Source organism: Chrysemys picta, chromosome 4, assembly GCF_011386835.1.
Source record: "Chrysemys picta bellii isolate R12L10 chromosome 4, ASM1138683v2, whole genome shotgun sequence".
NCBI lineage: Eukaryota > Metazoa > Chordata > Testudines > Emydidae > Chrysemys > Chrysemys picta.
The window spans coordinates 89,035,311-89,061,833 of NC_088794.1; the positions used below are offsets into that span (position 1 = coordinate 89,035,311).

The 26,523-nt window shown below is 44.2% G+C and overlaps 1 protein-coding gene across 3 annotated transcripts in view; it reads right to left on the reverse strand.

Moving 5' to 3' along the window:
* Positions 1-253: 253 nt before the first annotated feature.
* The window catches only part of LOC101953652 (deubiquitinase DESI2-like), an 86,657-nt gene continuing 60,387 nt past the window's right edge, over positions 254-26,523 (reverse strand). For 2 of the 3 annotated variants that reach the window (XM_024109224.3, XM_042849367.2), the window contains 2 exons: positions 3,521-3,743; positions 254-3,112 (listed from right to left, as the gene is read on the reverse strand). In XM_024109224.3, coding sequence (XP_023964992.2) covers positions 2,967-3,112; positions 3,521-3,743 — 369 coding nt within the window. In that variant the 3' untranslated portion in view covers positions 254-2,966. Of the gene's footprint in view, positions 3,744-26,523 lie in introns of all 3 variants that reach the window. The other variant, XM_005305946.5, reaches the window with a different exon arrangement.

Here is a 26,523-nt window from a genome sequence, read left to right on the forward strand (position 1 = left end):
GCAACAAAATATTATGAATAAAAATATTTTCCAAATGTACACAAACATATATATTTTTTCCAGTGGAAAATGTTTGTATTTGAAACTTCCCTGGCAGTGTTAGGAGCCCAAAGGACAGCACTGAGCAGTACAGGAGAAATAGGAAGTAAAAGTGACTAGAACCAGAAAGTGAAATCAACCAGTCTAATTTCACTCTCTGAAGGGTAAGCAAAGTGCCCAAAATAAACAAACTGCACCAGTGGGGACCAATACATTAGATTTTAAAAACTCCATTTTAATCATTAAAAATGTGGTTAATTACACAGGTAACAATATTGTTATTATACTTTTTATTTCCACAGTGTCGCTTTTCTTTATTCTGATCACCGTTGGTCAGGTAGCTTGGCCAGGGCGGGGAGGTAAGCAGCAGTTTTGAGGACTAGAACACATTCTGAACTATGAATTAGCCACATTGATGGTTTGATTCTCTTTCACCGCCTTGTCCCCATTGCAAAAAAAAAATTTATCTTTTTATAGTGCTAACAGCTTGCACCAAAGGAGTGTCCTGCAACCTCAAGAATGTCTCCTCTCCCCAAAGGCTTGAATGGAGGAAGAATGCTGCTTGCCTGGATTAAAATAAAGCTAGTTATGTATGTGGTTTAGTAAAATATTTTGAGAAAGCATTTTCCTTAGGAAAGGTATGTCACTGGAGCCCTGATTCCATCTGGGACTTCCAATGTGATGCTTCATAGGAGATCAGATGCAAGATGGCAGGTTGGGGTGATGGATGGATGGCAGTTGATCAGGGACTATTTGCTATTACCTCTTAATCTGACTGCAATGTTCCCTCGCCAAATGAAAGCTCCGGGAGATCTCCACTCAGTTCCTTCCAGTCACTGCACATACCTGCGGTCACAATGCTGATTTTGGCAGCGACCCTGGGAACTTCAAAAAAATGGAGATTGCATGGCTGGTTTAGGCAGTAACATGAGTCACTGCAGGGCAACTGAGTGTGCAGTACTGTATTGTGTAATGTTGTGTCTGGGCGGCAGCAGCTCTGGCAACTTCAGAATAATGGAGACAGGGCCGGCTCCAGCTTTTTTGCTGCCCCGAGCAGCAAAGGAAAAAAAAAAAAAAAGCCGCGATCGGCGGCACTTCGGCAGCAGCTCTACCACGCCACTTCGTTCTTTCCCATTGGCCGCCCCAAGCACCTGTTTCCTGCGCTGGTGCCTGGAGCCGGCCCTGAATGGAGAATATGATGCTGATCCTAGTAAATCATCGCGGAACAAACCAGGGTAATAGAGAATGTGATGCTGGCTCTATGCAACTACACCAGGAACCCAGGATAATAGAGTGTGGTGCTGGTTCTGGGTAGCTATGCCAAGAGCAGTGGAATAATTGACAACGCGGTACTGATTGTGGGTACCAGCCGGGGTAGTCAAGGTTAACAGAGAATGTGACTTTGGATTTGGGTAGGGATACTAGGAACTACAGCTTTTTAATATTCATTGTAGAGATTATGAAACATTAGAAGCATGTTGTAAAGGTTTCATTGTACACATGTGCATCATTGTAGGGGGATGAGGTTAGACCATACCGTAAGGATTGAATTTCTGGCCATCAAAAGCCCTTAGAGTCTGCTACCTTGCCAAGAATGCAGCAGTTGTCCCAACCTCTTCACAGGGTTCTCATTATTCCTTAATCGATCTGGGCATATAGATACATACACGTAACAAACTGAGGCCACGTATGTACAGACATTAGGCATATCAGTGGGGATCAAACCCAGGACTTTCAATATCAAGCCCACAATTTCTATAAACTTGAGCTAATGGAGTAGCTTGCGTAGCTGGTTGTAATTAGCATGCTGTTATTCTCACTGTGGCTGACCACCAGCAGGAGACAGGATTATCCACATTAACAGCCTGATTTTCAGAGGCACTGAGCACCCAGAGCTCCTCCTGCCTTCAGCTGGAGCTGCTGGTGCGCAGAACTTCCAAGAATCAGGCCCTAAGTCAATACATTACACATGAATCCTTAGACTCTTTTGTCTTCCTCTTCTGCATAGCTGGTGGGGGAAGAGGGACCTAGATTTTCCTTTTCCATGCTGGTGTAGCCGCTGAACTTAATTCCTGGTTAGGTGATTGAATAATGGAATTGGCGTACCTGCTCCCTTCTCCACCTTCCCTCCACCACAGAAACCATCATCATGGGCATAATACATCTAAAGCTTATGCTTAGATAAATTTGTTAGTCTCTAAAGTGCCACAAGTACTCCTGTTCTTAATGCTGGGCTGGTTGGTCAACCAGCCTTGCCCCTTTTCTATCCCAAATGACTGAAATAAAGAGATTGTTATGTAACAAAAGATGCCATGGGGATGTACATGGTGCAGCATCCTCTGCTTCCTGACAGGATTCCAAGCTGCCCTCTCCATCCCAAAACAGCCTCTGAGGCAGGGGAACAAATGTCAATTCTTCTGGTTTATTCTCTGTCTAGATAGTTTTCGCCTTCCTGGCTTGGCTTTAAATTTAGACTGGGTAGATGGCTGCCAAGGGACCCATATGTTGGGTTCTGTGGTTCTGGGAAGAAAGACTGCAGGAAATAGCAATTTGCCCAAGGGATTCCCTCTCACCACCCTCTCACTCCAAAAGTCCCTCCCCAAAACACAGGTTGCCAGAGGCAGCTGGCTAGTCAGCCAGAAGACAGATTTAACACCCCACTGAAAAGGAAGGGAAACAGCAAACCAGGGATGTGAAACTGGTGACTTGGGTAGGGGAAGTAAGAGAACCAATCCACCAGAGAACACCCCTGCATCTACTTAGTAGCTACCCCCAAGCATTAGCCCCCACCCCCTGTTGTAACCAAATAAAAATCACCATTACACATTTGTTTTCTAGGTAAATTTGGTATTGTTGGGGGGAAGGCAGTCCTCTGATCTCTTAAATTCTAACACAGAAAACTGGTGGTCGTAGAACAGCAGTACCTTTCACTTGTCCTTCGAATGATTTAGAAACCTGGTAATTACAGAAAAGAAGATTGGTAGGAGCTTGTTGCTGGTCTTAGAGATGCAAAAGTCAAGCTGAGGTTCTGCTTCCTTCATTTGGTACGTCCAGGGGGGCAGTCTTGACAGAACTGGAGAGGAGAGAGAGGGGAAGATAAAAGAATAAAAACAGTTCCAGTCAAGGAACTTCACAGTATGATTCCCCTCCAGTCCCATGCTCTCGTGCCCCAAAAGTCAACAGTTCTCTGTGGATCAAGGAGCACAGGGGGCCTTGGGAGAAGAATCCAGGTTAGCCACCACACTCGTCAGCACAATGCTATAGTTCAGCATCATTTTGCCAAGCAACAGTAGTGACAACCCTTCGAGAAGGATCAAGAGCTTGTCTTCTCATTAAAGTGGGTTTCCCCCAATGTTCTTGGGTGAAGAAAAGAAGGCGAAAGAAAGGTGCTGTAAGAGAGGAAATTAGAAAGAAATAGAAGAAACCCAGATAGCGAGAGAAGGGAGCATGTTGGGCACAGCTTAGACGCGGGTATGCCTACAGGTTCGCGAGGTGCCTGAGGCTGAGGCAGCCGCAGAAGTGGATGGGGACTCCTCATCTGTCGTGTCTTCCTGCTCTTCCTTGTGGAGGCCGAGGTTGATGTGGCTCTGCAAGGCTGCTGGGGTCAGCCACTCCTTGGGGAGGCAACTTTGGAGAAAAGGGATGCACGAGCTGAAGTAAGCTAGGCGATTCACCCAACGGGGGATCTCCTTCCCACACAGGATCTGCAGAGCAAACAGAAAAGGAACATGGTTACCAACACCAAGGCATGTGTATCATGAGGCTGCTATGAAGACGACCACCTCCTCCTCCCCAGTCAGTCAATGGCCTGGATTCCTCAGTGCTCAGAAGATTCCTGTTTGATTACAGGGGCTATCTTTTGAGGTCACAGCCAGCCTTAAACTCAAACAATGTAAGCTTCTTCTTGGGGTGCCTTAGGCAAACTCCCAATTGACTGGCCAACCCAACCTGTCCCTCAATCAGCAGGTTTGGGGAAGGTGGGGAAAACTACTCCTGTCCTCTCTCTCCCCCCTCGGCATTTTGAGACCTTGTTCTTATTTGGGGCTCATAGATCAGAAAGCCAGTCCTGCGGGTAGCTCTCAGAACACAGTTAATGCCATTTTCACTCTGTAATGCCAAAAGATTTGGACTGACATTGCCCTGAGCTTCATTAAGCTGATGGTTGGCCGTAACCAGGTGAATGGATGATTGTGAGGAACTATTCTGTCTGCTCCCCACTTTCTGTAACATTGATGCAGTCAGGTTGATTAATCTACAAAGTAGATTTATGCCACAGCACCTTGAAGTTCTTTTCTTATTGTAACTCTTAGCCCCTCCTTTCTTCCTTAAAATAAACTACTGAAATAGGAAAAAGAAACCACCAAGAACAAATCCCAGTATCTTGTGGGTCCTACACAGACCACAGGCATGGCATGTGTACTGCCATGTTTTGTTTTGTTTTGCTAATAACCACACAAAATCTGACATGATGGCATGGGATGGCTCAGGGGATTATTTTTGTGACACAGACCCTTTCTTCCTTAGGCCATGAATCCAAATACATTTTTACTGAACAACAGTAGCATGTGGAACTACTTTAAAGTTTAGAGATAAGTGTAGGAAACCCAGGGCATTGGTACTAAGCATCAGAGAAGTGAATAGAACCATATCCCTTGAGTAGTTCTTTTGCTGCCAAAATTACTTGTAAATACCCAAGTTATGTAGGAATCAGTAATGTTCTACATTTTCATTTTGGGGACAAATTCCTACCTCAGTGACTTCCTCATGGAGTCACCACTCCTCCCAAATTTCTAAACACCACGGCCACATCTTCTCATGGACCATACCCTTACTACATGGGTTTAAGAATAGTTAACAGGAAAGGATCTGTAGCCCAGACTGATCCACAAATCACAGTTTGAGAACCACTGAATAAGACTTTGTCAGCAGGTCATTTTAGTTCCATCCAGGATCTTAAGAAAATTCATTTTTAAAATTATATTATATAAATTTAGCCCAACATTCACCTTTGAAAAGCAAATATTTTACTTGAAGCCTGACCAGTACCTCCAAACCTAGTACCATTGCCTCCATTTTTGGTTGCATTTCCCCTCAATCCCTTTTCCAGCCCCAGTAGCTCTGGTAACATACTGCCTCCTTGGAAAATGAATATATAAAATAAGGGGCCGTTTTTTAAAGTATGCATTTAATTCTGGGGAAAGGCGCTGGATCAAAGCTAAGAAGGAATCACAAAAATACCATTAGAACAATGAACATAGTAGTGGAGCTTCTGGAGAATTAGTGCTAGAAAAAGAGCAGCAGAAGGAAGGAGAGGTTGGAGTGGCTGTTTTGTTTGATTCCTTTCACTAAGCAGCTCAGAAAACTGTGACAATTGCTCCTGCCATTCCCTATGTGGCAATGATGCTGGGGGATTTTGCTTTTATTAGCTTTTTCACAGGGCAAATCAGTGAAGCCAGGAGGAACTGTAAAACGTACTTAAGGACATGTGGGCATCAGGCCATCACTCACCAATTAGGGCAGTTTATGGAGTTTGAGGGCAATGATGAGGCCTAAGATCACGTCTACACTAGAGGTGCTACAGTGGTACAGCTACAGCAGCTCTGTAGTGTAGATGCTTCCTACAGTGACAGGAGGGTGTCACGGGGCAATCCACTGAGAGACCATTCAAGCTTTAAACACAAACCAAAACCACTCTAGATCTCCTTTGCCACCACCATATTGTACAGTACTGTGTTTTTCCAGCAGGCCACAGCCTGCAGTGTTATTTACATACATTTACTGTCCAGAGTCAGCTTCCCCACTTGCTTCTAGGGCAGGGACTAGTACTAGCAGCAGCCAGTCTTGCCTATCTCTGCCTTCCTTCAGCTCCCTCCTCTTCCCCAGCACTGCCTTTCGGTCTGCTTATCTTATCCTAGGAGTTGGAGTTGCTTCCCCCTCAATCAGACCCTCAGCTGTAGCTCTCCTCAGTGAAGTGGCACCCTCAGTCAACTATCCGCCTTCCAGTAAAGTCCCCATTAATATATACTGGTGGAGACTGGAGTGACAGAGTGCTAAGTTAGCTCCTGACTCAGCACACCCTGTTACCAAGGGGATTTTCCGTAGCCGTAGGTAATCCACCTTCCCGAGTGATGGTCACTAGGGCAGTGGAAGAATCCTTTCATCAACCTAGTCTTGTCTACACCAGGGGCTAGGCCGGTATAACTACAGCGCTCAGGGATGTGAAATTTTCACACCCTGAGTGCTGTACCTATGTCAACCTAGCTTTTAAGTGTAGACCAGGCCTGAGTAGTTCCCCTTCCCTCAGAAACATGCCAGTCTGAGTCTTCTCCATCACCAAAGCCACCTTGTTACTATTCCACAGTGGAATAGGAATCTCAACAAGGTAGCAAAAAGGAACTTCAGGAAATCCTAACAGTAGTACAACCTTTTCCTTAGGTTTGAGCTGCCTGCTTTGCAATGTATTGTGGCTAGAGTAGTAGTACATGCCAGTCCAGAGGTAATAGAGAAAACCAGATTTTAATGAGATTAGACCAACTGAACTTAATTAAAGCCGTACAAGGCAAATGAAGAGGGAGAATTCCAATATTTGAATACCTGGAAACTCTGCCCATTGTAGCTCCCCAGGCAGTATAATCAGTTAGAAACATTACATCAGGAGAACAACTCATCTACCCTGATGGCCAGACACTGTTTCCAGCAGTGTAACCTTTTCATGGGTGTCACACATGCCAGACAATGAGGTGTACTTTCCCCTCCCCCCACCCCGAGAGGGGCATTCCCTTCTGTGGAGGGATGTGTACAAGTCCTTTTGAGACACAACAGGTAAACTGTCTTGGATCAGAAACACTGGTCTTGATTTCTAGATCAAAATAAACACCCATCATGCTTTCAAAAGGTACCTACTGGCTGCCCTAGGAAACTTAAAAGAGCTGTAGTGAATCCTCATCTGGATTCCTGTCAGGCTTTGCAGAGTCCCTGGGAGCAGGACAACTGTATTGCAATGTGGATAGAATAAGGAATGCTGTCTTTTCCAGTTTGTCTGAGGCTTTGAGAAGGCAGTTGAGGCTCCTAGCTGATTCTGCTAATTGGGACAGGGAGCCTTGTTACACTAAACAAGCCCTTTAAGTTGACAGTAAAGATGCTTATCCCCCCTTAGAAAATGAAGACAGGGAGCTACAAGGGCTGGACTAGGCTGCATCACACTGAACTCTGAAGAGGTAGAATGAGGATGCTTAGGCATCCATTTGAGGAAGAATACAGCTTGCGTAATACTAATGTACCTCTCAAATGTGCCTCGATTTAAGGAACATCACATGAAGGCCTTGTCTACATTACCAAGTTTTGTCACCAAAACTGCCATTTGTCAACCCAAACAGTTAGTGCGTACACACTGCAAGGCAACTTTTGCGAGGGAAAATGCCCAGTTTTGGTGACAAAATACATCCATACTCACAATAGATTTATGTCTTTTTCCCCTACATTTTTTTTTTGACAAAGTGCAAGTGTAGACACCATGCTTCATTTCATTGCTTTAATGGGCCTCCAGGAGGTGTCCCACAATGCCCATCCTGATTGCTTTGGTCAGCAGTTTGAACTCCACTGCCCTACAGCCAGGTAACTAACTATCATAGAATATCAGGGTTGGAAGGGATCTCAGGAGGTCATCTAGTCCAACCCCCTGCTCAAAGCAAGACCAATCCCTAGACAGATTTTTGCCCCAGATCCCTAAATGGTCCCCTCAAGGATTGAACTCACAACCCTGGGTTTAGCAGGCCAATGCTCAAACCACTGAGCTATTCCTCCCTCAAAGAAGCCCTGGGGATTTTTGAAATTCCATTTCCTGTTGGCTCGGCATGGAGAGGTCTCATTGCATCTTCCCCAGTGACCATGGCAGGTTATTGCAGCAAACGCTCTCCCGCTTGGACCACAACGGAGCTGTTGGATCTGCTCAGTATATGGGGACAGGAGGCTGTGCAGTCCCAGCTGCGCTTGAGTCATAGGAACTGGGATACCTACTGGCAGATTTATCGAGGCTTGTGCGAAAAAGGCTATGATCGGGACACGCTGCAGTGCAAAGCGAAGATTAAGGAGCTGAGGCAGGCGTACCATAAGGTGAGGGAGGCAAACCGTTGCTCCGCTGCTTCACCTAAGACCTGCAGGTTCTATAAGGAGCTGGATGCTATCCTCAGTAAAGATCTCACCTCCATCGCCAAGAGCCCCGTGGATACTTTGGAGGGCACGGAGATGGCGGAAAGAGGACCTAACCCAGAGGACGAAGTTATTGATGAAGAGGTGGAGTTAGAGGAGGATGTGCAGCTCCTGGCAGAGTTGCCTGGTGGAGCAGGCAGCCAGGAATTGTTCTCCACTCCAGAGGTACCTAGTCAGTCTCAGCAGTTGCTCTTAGCAGTGAGCAAGAAGCAGGAGATGAGACTCCTGGAAAGTGTCTGTGGCTTGTGTAGTGCGGAGGTGGGTTCAGGGCAAAGAAATGTGGGAGGCTGGCTGTGTTTCTGTGAGCTGGACATTTCCCTGTGTAGCTAATCAATACAGCAGAACAGGGTATTGATGCGCGCCGAGATCTCACGGGAATCCTCCTGAGAGATCTCCAAGAAAGTTTCCTGGAGGTACTCAGTAATCCTCTGCTGAAGGTTTCCTGGCAGAGCAGCTTTGTTCCTTCCCTCATTGTAGGAAACTTTCCCGTGCCATATGGAAATCACTTGTGTGGGGACCAAAGTGGCACATAGACAAGCACCATAGGGAGCAGGGCGGAAGCCACAAGCCTGGAGTAGATGTACCCTCATTTCCCTGCTTACCTTTAGCAGTGAGATGTCTGCTAGAATTACCCCACATGTGGAAAAGTGTTGGAGAATTTTACAATTTGTTCCCTAGAATGCTGCACCATGACCCTTGCAAAGAGTATGTGCTCTTTTCCCCATGTGGAGCACCCCTTCCTCCCCCCCGCCAACATTCGCCATGCTTTGGGTGTTCGCAGAGATGTGTGCCTGGCTAGGGTCAGTGAGAAAGTGATGGCAATGTTGCAAAGGTGTATTTAATTAAAATGTTTCAGTGCTGTGCGTACATTTAACAATCTCGCTTCTGTGCATCGTCCCTTGTGCTTCACCAGATGTGGCCTTCGGGAACACCCCACACACCCCTGCCAAGCGTCTGCACCAGAAAAGAAAGCGCCCAAAACTCAGCAAAGAAGACATGTTCCGGTCCTGCAGTGCTCCAATGCAGAAAAAAGGGAACGCAAGGAGTGCTGGGAAGCCAAATAGCAGGACAGAAAAGAGAATCATGCGTTTGTTAAGAATGCTACTGAGCAGATGATTAAAGTAATGGAGGAGCAAACGCAGATGCTGAAGTCTTTAATAATGCAGCAGACTGAGCAGATCGGTGCTCGACCTCCACTGCAGCACATTCAGAACTCTTTTCCATGCCCCCCCCAAACTCCTCCCGCACATTTCTTTCCACCTTCCGGGACTTCTCGGTTTCCTCTTCACTCCACCCCCTTGGACAACTTTCACAATGATAGCTGGACCTACACACAGTTGTGAAGGTCTGCCCTTCCCTGGTTCCTCCTTTCCTGCCAAGCATCTGTGTGTTTGTGTGTGCTTTTTCTTGTGCAATAAAAGCAAATTTTTATAATGGTAAATCATCTCTTTTTTTCTACAAGGTGAGATTGCAGGCACTGCCAATACATGCACAGGCCTTTTAATCACTTTATTACAGGAATATAATGCCCCAAATGTCACCATTGCCCCCCTAGGAAAACTACATGTAATGTAACAAAGCAACTCACACAGAGATATACGTTACTGGTAGTCATTGTCAAAGTGCTGCCTCAAAGCCTCCCTGATTTGAATAGCTCCCCTCTGGGCTCCTCAGTAAGCCTTGGTATCAGCCTGCTCAAAATCAGTGGCCCAGGAGTCTGCCTCAGCACTCCACCCCTGAGCAAACCTTTCACCCTTAGCTTCACAGAGATTACGCAATGTACGGCACGCGGCTATGACCCTGGGAATATTCTCCTCAGTGAGGTCCAACCTGCCATAAAGGCATCACCAGTGCACCTTTAATCTGCCAAAGGCACATTCAAGTGTCATCCAGCACCTACTGAGCCTGTTGTAGAACTGCTCCTTATTGCTGTCCAGGTGTCCCGTGTAAGGTTTCATGAACCACGGTTGTAAGGGGTACACAGGGTCTCCAAGGATCACTATGGGCATTTCAACCCCACCCCCCATAATCTTCTGGTTAGGAAAGATGTTGATGTCAGTAAAATGCCCACGGTGATCCACAAGCGCCTGCAACACCATGGAGAAGTACCCCTTCCTATTGATGTATTCCATCTCAAGGTGGTCTGGTGTCAAAATTGGAATGTGTGCGCCATCTATCGCCCCTCCACAGTTAGGGAAACCCATTTCTGCAAAGCCGTCCACTATTTCACGCACATTTCCCAGAGTCACGGTCCTTCATAGCAGGATGTGATTTATTGCCCTGCACACTTGCATTAACACAGCCCCAACGGTCGACTTCCCCATTCCAAATTGATTTGCAACTGACCGGTAGCAGTCTGGAGTTGCCAGCTTCCACACAGCGATTGCCACACACTTCTCTACTGAGAAGGCAGCTCTCATTCTGATGTCCTTGTGCCACAGGTCTGGGGCCAGCTCCGCGCACAGTTCCAGGAAGGTGCTTTCCGCATCTGAAAGTTCTGTAGCCACTGCTCGTCATCCCACACCTGCATGACGATACGACCCCACCATTCAGTGCTTGTTTCATGAGCCCAAAAGCGACGATCTATCCTATGCACCTGCTCTGTGAATGCTAAAAGCTATTTAAAGTTGCTCCTATCCATATCGTGCAGAATGTCAAGCACCTGCGAGTCTTCCTCAGTTAGGAACTTCACAATTAACTGCACTGCCCTCCATGAGGTCTTCATGACACTTAACAGAGCATAGGAGAGCAGGGCGGGATCCATCCCTTCTCACCAAGATGCCGGGGTGCACAGCAAAGAAGGGCCGCTGAAAAAAATGCCGCAAAAGAAAGCCAGAAGCCCATGGAGTTCTGGGACAGAAAGCAATGCATCACGGGACATTTAGATGTCCCAAGATGCGCCGCAATCCACTCCATCATCCCACAAGACCTAGCGACAGAAGGACTGTGGGATAGGTACCCACAGTGCATTGCTCACATTGTTGATGATGGTGCCCCCACTGTGGACGCAATCTGCCGACAGAGGTAGCAAGTGTGAACACGAAATTGCGATTTTTATTATGTAGACTTTTGGGTGTCGACATCACTTTCGTTAACACAAATTGGTAGTGTAGACAGTGGCCATTTGAGAGGTACAGCTACTAGAGAAAAAGTCCCAAATACACATCCCAGGAACAGTTTTTCTTGTTCATACAAAATCCCTGTGACTTGTATCCATTCACTGCTGTTGGCCCTAGACCTTCCACAGCTTCTGTATTCAAGTCTGAGCTATTCGTCTTGCCCCACTACATTTTGGTGCCATGGGGGCTCTTACTGCTCCTACAGACAGAGATTCAACACTTTGGACTAGCAAGAGTAGGGATTGAGAGTCACTGCTTATCCCCATGTACATCCCTGATATTCCTGCATCTTCCACAATCTCCCTTATGGGTTAACGGCTCACACTAAAACCTGCACACTTCATGCATTGCCCCCATTTGAGGCAGAAAACTTCTGCAGCAGCTGTGTGTACTTACTGCCACTAGGGGGCATTTTACAGTAGAGAAGTTGGCTTTCCTTTACTAGAAGTTCTTCTGGGGGCGTTGGCTAAGAACTGCAAATGCCCCTGCTGCTGTCTGGGGAGCCAAGTGGAAACATAATTCAGACATATAGAGCAGAAGCCAAAAGTGAAGGAGAGATGGGAACTGACAGCCTGGGATCTAGTTCTGGGGAGCTGTCAAGTCCACACCAGCGCTTCAGCTCACCAATCTACAAGTGATGCAGAAAATAGAGAGAGCCTCAGAGCCCCTGAAGTCAGGCCCATTTCCCATTCCCATCCTCCAATGTATCTGAGAGTTGAATTCATTTAAATGAAGGAAAATAGCAGAAATTTATAACATCCACCATATGTTTAAAGCACATGTTATTGCTGGCAGCTGCATCCTTTACTACTGCTGAAACGGACAGCTGGATAATCTGACCCACATATGCCAAAAATGCTACTTCACAGGCAATAGGAGAGTGACAAAAGGTGTGATAAAAAACATTTGGACTAATGCAAGAGGAAACTATCGTCCCTAACTGGTACTATTCAGCCAGCTGGTACTATTCAGCCAGCTGAATAGTTCCCTAAATATCACTGGTATTTAGGGTTAGCCCAATATCCCCAAATACCCCTGTGATATTTGGGATACCTAGAAATGTACTGGGGACCTAAACATGAGAATGGGGGATAAGGAGGGAGTACGGTTAGCAGGAAGGTGAAAGAAGAGCCACAAGAATGATTAAAGGATTAGAAAACCTGCTTTTTAGTGATAGATTCAAGATACTCAATCTATTTAGCTTAACAAAGAGAAGGTTAAGCGGTGAGTCTATTACAGTCCATAAGTGCCTACATGAGAAACAAATATTTAATAAAGGGATCTTCAGTCTAGCAAAGAAGGTATAATATGATCCAATGGCTGGAAGCTGAAGCCAGACAAATTAATCCTGGAAATACATTTTGAGCAGTGAGGGTGATTAACTATTGGAACAACTTATTGAGGTTCTTGGTGGATTCTCCATCACTCCCCTCCAATTTTCATATGCTCCTCACTCGGCAGACCTCTGAGGTCTACAGGAAGGGAGTCTTTGTCCTGCAAACCTTAGGACACCTGCAGAGGGATGGGACTGCAGACAACAGGAGGCCTGAGCCTTTTCAGACCCTGACAGACTTACGTTGGCTTGTTGGAGGCCTGAAAAACTCTCTAGACTCACTTGAGGCAGGCACATCTCAGCAGTTTGGGTGTGTATTACCTTTCAAGAATGAGAGCTTTTAAGAACAACACCGTACAATCCTCACACATTATAAAATGCAGAGTGAAGGTTACACTTCTCAAACACGACCCCCAAACCATCTTAACTCTGTCTCCATACCTGGGCCCTACAAAATCAGAAACTCCTACTTCTTAATCCACGCACTACAGAACTTCCTTTTACTGGTGACCACAAAGACTAGAAAGCCTCAACATTAAGCATATAATTGTTGTGCTGCTTCACAACCTTCTTTAGGATCATACTTAGAACGCACACAGAATTTTACAAATTTCTGATTAGACAAATAACCCAGTGAAGGCAATTATTTCCCACACCTCATTAAGGGCCTGATCCAAAGCCTCATGAAGTCAATGTGAGTCTTCCCAAGGGCTTTGGCTCTCACTCTAAGGGCAGAATCTGGCAAGGAGCTGAAGGTATTCAGTACATTGTAGATGGCGCTCATCAAGCCCTCAGAACCAGGCCCTGTGATTCAATGTGGCAACCAGTTCTACCGATGCCAGGAAACAGGCTAGCAGGTCTCCTTTTACAAATGTCATGTGCCCAGATTATGCTATTGTGCAAACGTCATGTGAAAAGAGAAAGAGTTACTGTGTTGACAACGCAGCACAATTAACATTCGGGCATTCATAGTTTAAATTTTAGAATCAATGCTCTGTGGTGCGTGCTTTTAATGCTCTGCATGCAAAGGAGGGAAGATGGCAGCCTGGCATCTCTATGAAGGCAGAGTTACGGGAGCCTGGGTACCTTGTGGAGAAGTGCAACTTGAATTCCTCATTTCCTGGTTGTCTAACATGAGGTTTGTTTGTTTCAAATAACATTCCTGAAAGGCAACATGTACTCAAGCATGAAACCATAACTTGAGATGTAGTGAAAAACAATTTCACATAAGAACTGCCATAATGGGTCAGACTAATGTCCATCTAGCCCAGTATCCGGTCTCTGACAGCGGCCAAACCCAGAGCTTCAGAGGAAGTGTATAGATAGGGCAATTTTTGAGAGATCCATCTTCCCCTCAGCTTCTGGCAGAGGTTTAGGGTTACCCCAAGCACAGAGTTACGTCCCTGATTATCTTAGCTAATACCCATTGGTGGACCTATCCTCCATGAATTTATCTAGCTCCTTTCTGAACTCACTTATACTTTTGGCCTTCACAACATCCCCTGGCAAGGAGTTCTATAGGTCAATTGTGCATGGTGTGGAAAAAATATTTCCTTTTGTTTCTACAATAGTACCTCAGAGTTATGAATACTTTGGGAATGGAAGTTGTTTGTAACTCTGAAATGTTTGTTACTGAACAAAACGTTTTGGTTGTTGTTTCAAAAGTTTACAACTGAACATTGACTTAATACAGCTTTGAAACTTTACAACACAGAAGAAAAATGCTGCTTTTGACCCTCTTAATTTAAATGAAACAAGCACAGAAACAGTTTCATTGCCTTGTCAAATCTTTTTTTAAAACTTTCCCTTTTATTTTTTTAGTAGTTTGCATTTAACACAGTACTGAACTGTATTTGCCTTTTGGGGGGGGGGGGGGGAGGGGGAGGGGGAGGGGTCTCTGCTGCTGCCTGATTGCATTGTTCTGGTTCCAAATGAGGTGTGTAGTTGACCAGTCAGTTTGAACTCTGGTGTTTGTAATCTGAGGTTCTACTGTATTCAACCTGCTGATTATTTTTTGTTTGTTTGTGGGGAAAGCAAATAAAACTTCTCTATTCACTTTTTCCATATCATTTATTATTTTCTCTCTCTCTATCATATTTCCTCTTTCTAAACTGAACAGCCCTAACCTTTTGAGTCTCTCAACATATGGAAGCTGTTCCATACCCTGGATCATCTTTGTTGCCCTTCTCTGAACCTTTTCCAGTTCCATTATATCCTTTTAGATATGAGATGACCAGAACCAGACACTCTACACCATGGATTTATATTGTGACACATGAGGTTTCTGGTCATATTTTCTCTCTCTTTCCAAATAGCTCCTAACATTTTGTTAGCCTTTTTGACCACTGCTGCGCATTGAACTGACGTTTTCAGAGACGTATCCATGACGTCTCCAAGATCTCTTTCCTGAGTGATAACAGCTAATTTAGAACTTATCGTTATATATTTGTATTTTTTCCAAAGTACATAACTTTGCACTTATCAATGCTGAATTTCATCATTTTGTTGCCCAGTCACCCAGTTTTGTGATATCCCTCTGCAACTCTTCACAGTCAGCTTTGGACTTAACTATCTCGAATAATTTTGAATATGCAAGCGTTGCCATTTCACTTTTCCAGATCATTAAATAATACGTTGAACAGTACAGGTTCCAGTACAGACCCTTGGAGGACCTTGCTGTTTACCTCCTTCCATTGTGAAAACTGACCATTTACTTCTGCCCTTTGTTTCCTATCTTTTAACTAGTTACTGGTCCATGAGAAGACCTTCCCCATTACCCCATGACTGCTTAGTTTCCTTAAAAGCCTTAGTAAAGTTTTCATGTTGGAATTAATTGTAGACTAAATTTGTTTTATAGTTACTGTGTAAAAACTTGAACTTTCACCCCAGGGAGTGTAACTAGCCTGCAGAGATCAACAAAATAGACTGAGTGGCAACATGCCATAAAGCTCAGGCCAGACTGCATTCAACGTGCATGCACTAAAGAAGCAGTACTGTGAATGGGCTTCATCTCAGTGTAGAGAACAGCTGAGACTAGTAAATGAGGATGACTGGACTCAGGAGTTTGGTTGTTTTCAGGGAATTGGTATCCTAAGGCCAGCAGGGAAAGGGGTGAGAAGCTTTAAAATCAGTTCAAGCAGGGCTATCCAGGATGCCCAGATTCCCCCGTGCAATCACTTTCTGGTCCACCCTAGGTACGAGATGGTCACTCATGGAGATTCTCCCTGGAATCCCAGTCACTTTCCTCATGTAAAGTGAAACAAGCCTCTGCACTGTCACAATGAACCTAGAAAGGAGGTTGCAAAAGAGAAAGAGCAGGAAGAAATGATGGGTCTGCCAAACCATCACTCATACTCCCCCTGCCCACTTGCAGGAAACATGGCAGTTGCATCTCCATGTCCCTGTACTAGAGGATATAGCTACATGTACATAGGAATCCATGAGCAGAGAAGTTATGAGAGCAGAAAAAAAATCAGGGTCAAATGAAACAGCTGGCTTCTAGGGCTGTGGGTGATGAAGTGCTATTTCAACCTAGCCAACCAGGGCTCCAATTGAGATACTCAAAGGCTGAGAGTCTGGACTATATGCCATCTTGATGAACAAAACAAGTCAAATCCACCAATGGTATCAAGCTGTTCAGCTGTAAACCAAGCCTGCCCTATGATGATGTTCCCCTGTGTGAAACTCATTGAGACTAGGATTTTAAGTACAGCAAGCAGCTGCAGGATGACAAGATCGGTAACAAGTGGCCTAATAGCAGAAGGTCCTCTAGGGAAGACGGAGTATAATTAAGACTGGGACTACTGGTGACACTTAGAATTAAGGTTATCATACCAAATGGATGAACGACTGTAATTCACTCAAGCTATTGCCAGGGCACACAAAGGAATTCTTCTTTTCCAGCAGGTGTTCCCGCCAGGCCAGCGGCTCAGAACAGCCACAACTCAGAGATTCACCCCTTGGAGTGTGGATTCCATGCTGAACATGCCTTCTAGGCCAATCCCATTGAGTGTTGTGATGAGCTCACCACCAGCCTCTTCCCTGAAGGGTTGACTGACACTCCAGTTTTTCTTTTCCCAGCTGCTCTTCTCTAACAACTATACTGAAGCGACAGGTTGGTGGAGTGGCGGGAGGCAAGGAAAGATCAGAGGTAGAATCCAGCACCTCTTATGAGTGAGGGAGGATTTGCTCCCAAATAAGACTCCCAATCCTGCAAAAACTAACGGCCACACCTAGGTAATTTGCTTACCCTTCTGACACTTCTTACTTATCAACTGGCTTTTGTTATAAGTCGGCTGGGCAGAATTTGATTTTTTTATACATGTAATTTCAGTGGATAATGTCAATGTTTATTTTTAAGCATTTTCTTTTATTTTTATGGTTTTAAATTTTCACAGTTGTGGGAAACTATGGGAGGTCCAGACAATAGAGGGTCAGGCAATAATTATTTAATGAATGTAGTTATTGAGATTCAAAAAGTTTAAGCTTTACAGCCATTGAAATAGAAATCGTCAACGTCACATGTCAAAATATACAAAGTAAATATTCTTAAATCAAACTCTTAGAACTCAAGCAGCATTTTTCTTACTTTGCCTATCAGTAAATTTCAGTTATCATCAATGGAAATATTTTTGTGCCTGTGTTTATGGTAAAATTGACATTTATTGATACAAAGCTAGTCCTGCCGAGCTTAGTTATAAGGATTAGTTTTTTTCCTTGCCATCTAGAGCTGTGCAAAAGAGGAATATGTTTTCATGCCATTGCACACACAAAAATGTCATGCTGCTCAGTAGCGTAGCTGGGGGGGAGCAGGTGGGAGCGGCCTCTCCCCTGAGCACTCACTCGGCGCTTCCCAGCACGTCCGGGTCTTTGGGCTCCGCTGCGTGCATCTTGCGGCGGTGGCTCCTGCTCCCCCCGCCCTCGCTTTGTGGCGGCCGGGTGACGCTCCTCCCTGTGCCCGCTGGGGGGCGCCTGCTACCTTGCGGCTCCAGCGCGGGTTACCCACAGGCAGCTCCGGGTCTTCGGCGGCAATTCGGCGCGGTGGGTTCTTCCGCAAGACTTGGGTTTTTCTTTTTTTTTTCCTTCTTCTTCGCTGCTTTGCAGCAGGTGGCGCCTTTTTTTCCTGTGTTCGCTCCCCCCTGCTGTTAGAACCTGGCTACGCCACTGATGCTGCTATGACCAGGAAAATTCAGGCCAGATCCTGAGTTGGTGTAAATTGGCATAGCTCCTCTGACTACAGCGGGATTATGCCAATTTACGCCAGTTGAGAACATGTGCCTTTATTTTAATAAGATACCTACAAATTTCATATCATGTAATTTGCTTGACAATAGGACCACTTTAAAATGGAAATGTGAAATTTAAGGGTTTTCTGTTCTTAATTCAAAGTTCTTACCCACAAGTGCTGATAGACGGGGACTGAGGCTGGACCAAGAGTGAGCACAGGCAATTATAAGAACGGCCATACTGGGTCAGACCAATGGTCCATCTAGCCCAGTATCCTGCCTCTGATAGTGGCCAGTACCAGAGCTTCAGGAGAAGTGTACAGAACAGGGCCATTTTGGAAAGATCTACCCGTCTTCCCCTACCAGCTTCTGGCACTCAGAGGTTTAGGGTTGCCCCAAACATGGGCTTACATCCCTGACCATCTTGGCTAACAGCCATTGATGGACCTGTCCTCCATGAACTTATAAGAACATAACATAAGAACATAAGAAAGTCCGTACCGGGTCAGACCAAAGGTCCATCTAACCCAGTATCCTGTCTACCGACAGTGGCCAATGCCAGGTGCCCCAGAGGGAGTGAACCTAACAGGCAATGATCAAGTGATCTCTCTCCTGCCATCCATCTCCACCCTCTGACGGACAGAGGCTAGGGACACCATTCCTTACCCATCCTGGCTAATAGCCATTAATGGACTTAACCACCATGAATTTATCCAGTTCTCTTTTAAACTCTGTTATAGTCCTAGCCTTCACAACCTTCTCAGGTAAGGAGTTCCACAAGTTGACTGTGCGTTGCGTGAAGAAGAACTTCCTTTTATTTGTTTTAAACCTGCTGCCTATTAATTTCATTTGGTGACCCCCTAGTTCTTGTATTATGGGAATAAGTAAATAACTTTTCTTTATCCACTTTCTCCACATCACTCATGATTTTATATACCTCTATCATATCCCCCCTTAGTCTCCTCTTTTCCAAGCTGAAGAGTCCTAGCCTCTTTAATCTCTCCCCATATGGGACCCGTTCCAAACCCCTAATCATTTTAGTTGCCCTTTTCTGAACCTTTTCTAGTGCCAGTATATCTTTTTTGAGATGAGGAGACCACATCTGTACGCAGTATTCGAGATGAGGGCGTACCATCGATTTATATAAGGGCAATAATATATTCTCCATCTTATTCTCTATCCCCTTTTTAATGATTCCTAACATCCTGTTTGCTTTTTTGATCGCCTCCTCACACTGCGTGGACATTTTCAGAGAACTATCCACGATGACTCCAAGATCTTTTTCCTGACTTGTTGTAGCTAAATTAGCCCCCATCATATTGTATGTATAGTTGGGGTTATTTTTTCCAAATGTGCATTACTTTACATTTATTCACATTAAATTTCATTTGCCATTTTGATGCCCAATCACTTAGTTTTGTGAGATCTTTTTGAAGTTCTTCACAGTCTGCTTTGGTCTTAACTATCTTGAGCAGTTTAGTATCATCTGCAAACTTTGCCACCTCACTGTTTACCCCTTTCTCCAGATCATTTATGAATAAGTTGAATAGGATCGGTCCAAGGACTGACCCTTGGGGAACACCACTAGTTACCCCTCTCCATTCTGAGAATTTACCATTAATTCCTACCCTTTGTTCCCTGTCTTTTAACCAGTTCTCAATCCATGAAAGGACCTTCCCTTTTATCCCTTGGCAGCTTAATTTATATAAGAGCCTTTGGTGAGGGACCTTGTCAAAGGCTTTCTGGAAATCTAAGTACACTATGTCCACTGGATCCGCCTTGTCCACATGTTTGTTGACCCCTTCAAAGAATTCTAATAGATTAGTAAGACACGATTTCCCTTTACAGAAACCATGTTGACTATTGCTCAACAGTTTATGTTTTTCTATGTGTCGGACAATTTTATTCTTAACTATTGTTTCGACTAATTTGCCCGGTACAGACGTTAGACTTACCAGTCTGTAATTGCCGGGATCACCTCTAGAGCCCTTTTTAAATATTGGCGTTACATTAGCTAACTTCCAGTCATTGGGTACAGAAGCTGATTTAAAGGACAGGTTACAAACCTTAGTTAACAGTTCCGCAATTTCACATTTGAGTTCTTTCAGAACTCTTGGGTGAATGCCATCTGGTCCCGGTGACTTGTTAATGTTAAGTTTATCAATTAATTCCAAAACCTCCTCTCGTGACACTTCAATCCATGACAGTTCCTCAGATTTGTCACCTACAAAAGCCAGCTCAGGTTTGGGAATCTCCCTAACATCCTCAGCCATGAAGACTGAAGCAAAGAATCCATTTAGTTTCTCTGCAATGACTTTATTGTCCTTAAGTGCTCCTTTTGTATCTCGATCATCAAGGGGCCTCACTGGTTGTTTAGCAGGCTTCCTGCTTCTGATGTACTTAAACATTTTGTTATTACCTTTGGAGTTTTTGGCTAGCCGTTCTTCAAACTCCTCTTTGGCTTTTCTTATTACATTCTTGCACTTAATTTGGCAGCATTTATGCTCCTTTCTATTTGCCTCACTAGGATTTGACTTCCACTTTTTAAAGGAAGTCTTTTTATCCCTCACTGCTTCTTTTACATGGTTGTTAAGCCACGGTGGCTCTTTTTTAGTTCTTTTACTGTGTTTCTTAATTTGGGGTATACATTGAAGTTGGGCCTCTATTATGGTGTCTTTAAAAAGCGCCCATGCAGCTTGCAGGGATTTCACTCTAGTCACTGTACCTTTTAACTTCTGTTTAACTAACCCCCTCATTTTTGCATAGCTCCCCCTTTTGAAATTAAATGCCACAGTGTTGGGCTGTTGAGATGTTCTTCCCACCACAGGGATGTTGAATGCTATTGTATTATGGTCACTATTTCCAAGCGGTCCTGCTATAGTTACCTCTTGGACCAGCTCCTGTGCTCCACTCAGGACTAAATCTAGAGTTGCCTCTCCCGTTGTGGGTTCCCGTACCAGCTGCTCCATGAAGCAGTCATTTAAAGTATTGAGAAATTTTATCTCTGCATTTCGTCCTGAAGTGAAATGTTCCCAGTCATTATGGGGATAATTGAAATCCCCCACTATTATTGAGTTCTTAATTTTGATAGCCTCTCTAATTTCCGTTAGCATTTCATCATCACTATCACCGTCCTGGTCAGGTGGTCAATAATAGATCCCTAATGTTATATTCTTATTAGAGCATGAAATTTCTATCCATAGAGATTCTATGGAACATGCGGATTTGCTTAAGATTTTTACTTCATTTGATTGTACATTTTCTTTCACATATAGTACCCTTCCCCCCCTCACCCCCCCCCCGCACGACCTGTCCTGTCCTTCCGATATATTTTGTACCCTGGAATGATTGTGTCCCATTGATTGCTCTCAGTCCACCAGGTTTCTGTGATGCCTATTATATCAATATCCTCCTTTATCACAAGACACTCTAGTTCACCCATCTTATTATTTAGACTTCTAGCATTTGTGTACAAGGACTTTAAAAACTTGTCACTGTTTATTTGTCTGCCCTTTTCTGATGTATCAGATTCTTTTTTATGTGAATGTTTATCATCTGATCTGGCCCCTACTTTATCCTCTTCCATCCTCTGCTCCTGACTATAACCTGGAGATTCTCTATCATTAGACTCTCCCCTAAGAGAAGTCTCTGTCCAATCCACATGCTCCTCTGCAGCAGTCAGCTTTCCCCCATCTCCTAGTTTAAAAACTGTTCTACAACCTTTTTAATGTTTAGTGCCAGCAGTCTGATTCCACTTTGGCTTAGGTGGAGCCCATCCTTCCTGTATAGGCTTCCCCCATTCCAGAAGTTTCCCCAGTTCCTAATGAATGTAAACCCCTCCTCTCTACACCATCGTCTCATCCACGCATTGAGACTCTGAAGCTCTGCCTGCCTATCTGGCCCTGCGCGTGGAACTGGGAGCATTTCTGAGAATGCCACCATCTAATTCTTTTTTGAACTCTGTTATATTTTTGGCCATCACAACATCCCCTGGCAACAAGTTCCACAGGCTAATGGTGCATTGTGTGAAAAAGTACTTCATTTTGTTTGTATTATACCCGCTGCCTGTTAATTTCATTGGATGACTCCTGGGTTTTGTATTGTGGAAAAGGGCAAATAAAACTACTCTATTCACTTTTTCCAAATCATTCACGATTTTACATACCTCTGTCATATCCCCTCCCCCCTTAATCATCTCTTTTGTAAGAGGTCTGCTACTAGGGTCCTTGATTTCAAAAGGGCAAATTTAAAAAAATTAAAGGAAGGGAAGTGGACTAGACTGAAGAACTCAAGGATCTGAATGTGGAGGAGGTTTGGAATTACTTTAAGTCAAAGTTGAGGAAACTATCAGAACCCTGCATCCCAAGCAAGGGGAAAAAATTGTAGAGAAGGGTTCCAGACCAAACTGGATGAACAAGTATCTCAAATAGGGTATCATGAGAAAGCAGAAAGCCTTTAAGGAATAGAAGAAAGGATGCATCAGCAAGGAAAGCTACCTCTTGGAGGTCAGAAAGTGTAGGGGAAAAGTGAGAAATGCCAAAAGCCAAGCAGAGTTGGACCTTGCAAAGGAAATTAAAACCAACAGTAAAAGGTTCCTTAGCCATCTAAATAAAAATAAAACAAGGAAAGAAGCGGGACCGCTAAGCACTGAGGATGGGGTGGAGATTAAAGATAATGTAGGCACGGTAAAACACCTAAATGAATATTTTGCCTGTTTTTAATAAGGGTAATGAGGAGCCTGGGGGCACTGGCAGCGTGACTAATGGGAACGAGGTTACGGAAGCAGAAATCATCACATCTGAGTTGGAAGCCAAACTCAAATATCTTAATGGAACCAGATCAGGGAGCCCAGATAATCTCCTTCCAAGGATATTAAAGGAACTGGCACATGAAATTGCCACCCCAATAACAAAAGATTTTTAATGAATGTGTAAACTTGGGCGGAGGTCATACCCTATGACTGGAGAACTGAAAATATAGTACCTATATTTAAGAAAGGAAAAAATAGTGACTGGGAAACTACAGACCCATGAGTTTGATCTCAATTGCAAGCAAGGACTTAGAACAAATTTTGAAAGAGAGAATAATTAAATCCATAGAGGTAAATGGTAATTGGGATAAAATACAATAGGCTTTTACAAAAAGTAGATTGTGGCAGACTAACATAATCTCTTTGAGAAGATAACCAATTTTCTAGACAAAGGCAATGCAGTAGATCGAATCTACCTTGATTTCAGGAAGGCATTTGATGCAATTCCACATGGGAAATTATTAGTTAAATTGGAAAAAATGGGGATTAATATGAGAATTGAAAGGTGGGTAAGGATCTGGTTAAAGGAGAGATTACAAAGGGTCATACTGAAAGGTGAACTGTCAGCCTGGAGGGAGGTTATGAGTGGAGTTCCTCAAGGATCAATCTTGGGACTGGTCATATTTAACACTTTCATTAATGACCTTGGCACATAAAAGTGGCTGTGTGCTAATACAATTTGCAGATAACACAACATTGGGAGTTATTGCTAATACAGAGGAGAACCAGAATATCATACAAGAAGATTTGGATGACCTTGAAAACTGAAGTAAAAGAGCAAGGAAGAAATTTAACAATGCAAAGTGCAGGTCATACACTTAGGGATTAGCTATAAGACTTTTTGCTATAAACTGGAGATGTATCAGTTAGAAGCAACAGAGGGGGAGAAAGATCTGGGTGTATTGGTTGATCACAGGATGACTATGAGCTGCCAATGTGATGTTGCCATGAAAAAGGCTAATGCAATCATGGGATACATTAGGCAAGGTATTTTCAGAAGAGATAGGGAAGTGTTAGTACCGTTATCCAAGGCACTGGTGAGACCTCATCTGGAATTCTGTGTGCAATTCATGTTTAGGAAAGATAATTTCAAACTGGAACAGGTGCAGAGAAAGGCTTTTAGGATGATTAGAGGTATGGAGAACCTACTTTACAAGAGGAGACTTAACGATCTTAGCTTGTTTAGCCTAACAAAACAAAGGCTGAGGGGAGATATGGTTGCTCTCTAGAAATACATCAGAGGGAAAAACACCAGGAAGGGAGAGGAGTTATTTAAGTTAAGGGCCAAAACGGACATGAACAAATGTATATAAACTGTCCATCCGTAAGTTTGGGCTTGAAATTAGACAAAGGTTTCTAACCATCAGAGGAGTGAAGTTCTGAAAAAACATTCCAAGGGGAGAAGTGGGGACAAAATAATTAACTTATTTTAAGACTGAGTTTAATAAACTTATGGAGGGGATGGCATGATGAGATTGCATACAGTGGCATATGGCCCATCCACAACTGATATTAGCAAATATCCCCAATGGCAAGAGATGGGACACTAGATGGGGAGGGTTCCAAGTTACTACAGAGAATGTTTTCCCAGGTATCTGGCTGGTGGGTCTTGCCCACATGCTCAGGGTCTAACTGCTCATCATATTTGAGGTCGGGGAGGAATTTTCTCTCAGGTCAGATTGGCAGAGATGCTGGTGGAGTTTCAACTTCCCCTGCACCATGGGGCACAAGTCACTTGCTGGTTTGAACTAGAGTAAATGGTGTATTCTCTGTAACTTGAAGTATTTAAATCAAGATTTGAGGACTTCAGTAACTCAGCCAGAGGTTATGGGCCTATTTCAGGAGTGGGTGGGTGAGGTTTTGTGGCCTGACCAGGTGATCATCTGGCCTTCATGTCTATGACTAAATTGAACAGCTCTAATCTTTTTAGTCTCTCCTTATATGTCAGCTGATCCATACCCTTAATCATCTTTGTTGCCCTCTCTGAACCATTTATCTGTTAATCATTTTCACTGAGCTGAGAGAATCACTCAGTGCAACCAAGAGTGGAAAGGTTAGTGATGAAAGAATAATCTTAGACTTTTATATAGCATCTCTCATCCCAAGGAATCCTAAAATGCTTCATAAACTTAAACTGATGTAGAAGCTATTCCTAGAAATCTGCTCATTTCACTGTCTTAATGTAGCCAAACCTGAAATAAAACAGCTGCTGTATTCAACAGCAAAACTACACAACCTTATGGCAGGAAATAAAGAAAAATCACCTCCAATTGAAACTGCAGGAGGAATTTATGGATACAGAATGTCATTATTAATGAGTTTCTGTGGAATGCTGTAAATCATCATGGTACATAAACTAAGAAAAAATATACAGCCCCTGCCCCCAGCTAGCCACATTCAAAGCCCCCTGAAGTCAGTTGGAGTTTTTCCATTCACTTCAGTGGATATTGGACCAGGAACGAAACAAGCAAACACTTGCTGATGTTCTTTGTTTCTCTGTTATTTCTTCCTGCGGCCCATCCCTCCTCCTAACTGTCTCTGCCCCCTGCCAACCATTAACCAGAATAGCTCATATGTGTTTGCTGAACAAAATGCCATTCCCACAAACACATTCCATGGGCCTCATCTTTGGAGAGCAAACCAACAGTAATTACCAGCTGAAGAAACCTTGGATACTATTTGACTGGGATATGCTCAAGTTCAGCTTCCAAAAACAGCTGCATCTTCAAAATCGGAAACCGATGCATTCAGCTTTGGAGTCGAATTATTCATGGACAGCTAAAAAGCGGCTTTCTTGTTTGACCATTCCTTGATGCAGCAGACCTGCCTTGCTGACAATCAAACAATTTTTAAGGCAATCAGAACACTGGGGTACGTTTGTTGCACACATCAGCAGGTTTGCCTTGGTTTAGAAAGGAAATACAGATCGCAAGAGGCCAATTAGTATGCTCCAGCCATCCGCTCCTCAGCACAGCTCTACCCTCCACCTGACAATAGAACAAATTGCCCCATCTCAACATGGCTCCAACTGCCCGTATGAAAGATGACCCATTTACCCACCACACTGAAAGCAAAAAACATAACTCCACCTGTCCACATAACAGGTATCTTAAGACTGCTTAATCCCCACTCCACCATGGCTTCAATTACACAGGGCACAAACTTGTCCAGCATGATTCTATCAACCAGTGACAGACCTACACCCCCCTCCCCGCCACACACCACCACCCCTATCAATAGAGAGACCTTTGCCCAGAATGATAAGGGTGGGGTGGGGGGACAAAATCTTGTATCCTGTCTGGTTATGGCTCCACCTGCAAATCTTGTAGCATCAGGAATTGCCAGATACTTCCCAGAGACAAGATCATTGAGGGAATATCTTTTATTGGCCCAATCGCCGTTGGGGAGAGAGATATGCTTTCCAGCTACACAGAGGAAACCTGCACAACACTTTGTAAAGATGACCCTGGGAGCTTAAATTCATAACTTTGCTAGACACTAAAAATCATGATCTTAATACAGACACAATGTATGGTTTATTAGAACAATCTGTAACCCCCTTTCTGTGTTATGATTTCACGGGTGTTAACAGGCCACTTCATCTTGAATGGTCCCTTAGAACAGGGGCGGGCAAACTTTTTGGCCTGAGGGCCACATTGGGTTTCTGAAATTGTATGGAGGGCTGGTTAGGGGAGGCTGTGCCTCCCCAAACAGCCAGGCGTGGCCCGGCCCCTGCCCCCATCCGACCCCCCCTGCTTCTTGCCCCCTAACGGCCCCCCTGGGACTCCT